Here is a 3,232-nt window from a genome sequence, read left to right as displayed (position 1 = left end):
CCCCAATTCACAATCTTCCTCTACTACGTTGTTTGCCATGCTTTCTGTATGCAATGTCATTTGTATCTCAAAAGTCTGAGGCCGTCACCTTCCCTGCAGATTAAAAGACATTGATCTTCTTTGCTGCAGGTGAGAATGTGAATTTCTACTACAGGGTGTTTCATTGTCTCTGGCTCAAAGTGATAAAGTCAACAGTCATCCTGGGTATGGAAACATTCAAGGAAATCAACTCGATCTCCTTGAAATGATGTGAGATTTTCCCGTCATATGATTGGCCTAGGTCGCTTCTGATCAGGTGTTAGAAGACGTGGCATCCATCGAGCAGAAACGTTCGTAATACCAAGTTAATTGTGCAGAATATTCTCAATCCTCTCATGGAATATGCTGTTAGCATTACCTATTTGATTTATAGTGAATCCCCTCTCATCCAGTTTTTATGTGGTGAATACTATCAATGTCTTCTTTGGTGGTGGTGGTGGTTGCAGAACGTTCAGGTTTTGGTTCATCTTCAAAAGACTCCCTTCCCTTTCTAAATTCAGCTGCCCACTTTTGCATTATTGATAAACCTGGAGCGTCATCCAATAATTTGGTAACCATGTCAGCAGAAATGTCCTTGGGGTTTGAACTCCATTTCTGCAAGTACCTGAGAAAGAGGTGATGTTTGTCCATCTTCAAGAGAAATCGCTACCAGTTAGTTCCGAAATATTCTATGAACAATCAGACGTCAGTTTACCTGGAACATGACAATTCAGCTATTAATAAAGATAGCTGAAATTAATGAAAAGATTTCAGAGATTTAAGAATTAATGTAAAAACTTGACATTCGGCCTATGAACTTTCCAGCCGACTCTCGTATCTCATTTAATTATTTAAATAAATTTAATATTTTCTTTTCTAAATGTATGCTGTCAAAACTGACAATCTCTGATTTGTGCCAACTCCTGCATTTAATTTGTCTGATATTTGATCTTCCACAGACCTTGTACTTGTATGTCTTCTGCTATTTCTCCTCCATTACCGTTTTCTATCTCCTTGTTTGGCTTGGGCTATCATTCGTGCTTTGATTATCGTTTTCATTATAAGGGCGCATGGCCTAGTTGTCAGGGTATCGCAGACACGATCACGAGATCATGATATCCATTTCTGGATTGGGTGGTGCGTTGATTCCTTGAGCAAAACATATCTTCCATCACTTCGATACCCGACGTGTAGTACACTGTACTTCTACTCAGAGAACGTTGATTTGATGAAGGGAGTTTGTTAATGTACAACACATACTTCTGATCACTTTAAACAAATCATTTTTTCAGGGTGTTCAGCAAGAAATTGAGAACCTTCTTTCTCGGCCTACGAGAGCCTACCATCATTCATTCATTCATTCATTCATTCATTCATTCATTTTCTTCAATGCCATGACTCTCCATATTATTATCTTCTTCGCCATTGTTCTATAACTGCAATTATATATTTCTCTGATTTTTTCTTATAGCTTTGAAGGTTATAGCAATGACACCAGCTGAGGGTATTGAAGTGGGAAACACGTATAGTATATCAATAACATGCCAGTATAAGTCATATAATCTTCTTGACTTCAAACTACAACAAAACGGAAATACAGTCGTACATATACTATATTCCCCTATGAAGAAGGGATACAAAAGATTAAAAACTAGCGATGGTTTCGACTGTGATTTACCTGTTGACATTATAGGTAATGTTACCTGTTGGAAATATAACCCCACTTGCAAAGATGTGGCAGCTTACTCATGTAAAACATTCTACAAAACTTCAAAAAGGAAGGTTTTTAAAGGTTGGTGTTACCCGGCTTCCACACTTATTCAGCCCCAGAAATACTCATTTTCAGTAGCTGTATTTATTTTGTATATTTCTGCAGATTTTGACACGTGCAATATTTTGCACATGCCAAAATCCTTTGGTTTTCTGTTTTATATTGCAATGAATACACTGTGTACAACATCTAGTTGTTCTATTCGCTGTAGAATGAATAGAAGTTTGGATAATTGATGTAGAAGGACAAAAATTTCAATTAATCAATATCAAACAACTTCATGTTAAAAACAATCCATTGTGTGAATGACTAAATTAGGTTAACTTTTTATAATTTTCCAGTCACGGTTAGATTACGTTTTGAGGATAAGATTTAGGAATAAGATTAAAGCATATCCTCGGTAGTCTCCATATAGCTGCTAAATATAAGATTCTCTCCCTGTTACTTTTCATTTCTGATGAATTAAAATTAACTAAATTTCTGAGATCCACCCACCTGTTTGTGACCAAAGTCAGTAATTTACAAAAAGATTGTTGTAATCAATAAAGATGTAACTTTATAAGTAATATTTCTTGGGTTATAGCAATCAGTTAACTATTAACTTTTCACCCAGCTATATATTTGCTCATCATTCCATAACTACCAGATTTAGCCTAAGATTCGCAAATCAAGTCTAATAAAACCGAAACAGTTTTGGCGATTTTCCAGTAAAACTAAAGACCATACTCATGCTTTACTGCCTCTATTTAATATTGGGTTGTTTCTTCTGTTTTATGTAGCAGTGACGGAAATTAGTCATTTATAGAATTTTGACAACGAAGGTAGCAAACAACTTCACTGCTGTGTGGTGATTTTGCAGCGAGTATTCAAAGAGGTGCCAACCCAACAGAATTAGCATCAACACTGCATGAACACAAGTTACATCAGTCAAATTTCATTTCGTATTCTTTCTCATTAAACGATGACAAAAAGTAGGAGTACATCGAAGTATGGCAAACAATCAGCAAAGTAAATACCATTGCATCACTGAGAAAAAGAAAAGGAAAGTAGACCAAATGCCAAAAGAAAATAACTCTCAAAATTCTCTGTGAATTAATCAATCCACACAACTGTCATGAAAAATATCAACTATAAAACATACAGCATATCCTAAAACCATAAGTACGTTGATCTCAACCCTGATTATATCACCTTCAAAGCATCCAGGAAATCATCTGTTATGAGTGATTAATAGAACATCAGGTATGTTTTATTGCATAATATTTTGCCGCTGCAAAAGCTGACACAAAGCTAACTTCAAGTGCCGAGTCTCTGAGAAGACATTAATGACGTATACTTCTCATTTGGAGATTCTACAGGATTCACTATACAGTGTTATTAGGCAAGTAGTTGATAATAGTGTTAAACTTGGCTATTGATGAATTTGGCATTTTCAACGTTACG

The 3,232-nt window shown here is 35.7% G+C and overlaps 4 protein-coding genes across 9 annotated transcripts in view; 2 read left to right on the top strand and 2 right to left on the bottom strand.

Moving 5' to 3' along the window:
- The window catches only part of LOC128250265 (uncharacterized), a 119,166-nt gene that overhangs the window by 7,887 nt on the left and 108,047 nt on the right, over window positions 1-3,232 (top strand). The gene's annotated exons all lie outside the window — the stretch shown is intronic.
- LOC128250269 (uncharacterized) overlaps window positions 1-3,232 on the bottom strand; it is an 84,635-nt gene that overhangs the window by 8,408 nt on the left and 72,995 nt on the right. The gene's annotated exons all lie outside the window — the stretch shown is intronic.
- The window catches only part of LOC128250267 (uncharacterized), an 80,442-nt gene that overhangs the window by 41,282 nt on the left and 35,928 nt on the right, over window positions 1-3,232 (bottom strand). The window lies entirely within an intron of this gene.
- LOC106876203 (uncharacterized) overlaps window positions 1-3,232 on the top strand; it is an 18,416-nt gene that overhangs the window by 10,997 nt on the left and 4,187 nt on the right. The window contains exon 2 of the mRNA XM_052975012.1: window positions 1,490-1,810. Within this exon, the coding sequence (XP_052830972.1) occupies window positions 1,507-1,810 (304 nt within the window). The 5' untranslated portion in view covers window positions 1,490-1,506. The remainder of the gene's footprint in view (window positions 1-1,489; window positions 1,811-3,232) is intronic.

This window comes from Octopus bimaculoides, chromosome 20 (genome assembly GCF_001194135.2).
Source record: "Octopus bimaculoides isolate UCB-OBI-ISO-001 chromosome 20, ASM119413v2, whole genome shotgun sequence".
Lineage (NCBI taxonomy): Eukaryota > Metazoa > Mollusca > Cephalopoda > Octopoda > Octopodidae > Octopus > Octopus bimaculoides.
The sequence above is the reverse complement of the archived record's forward strand: the minus strand, read 5'-3'. Positions and strand labels throughout refer to the sequence as shown.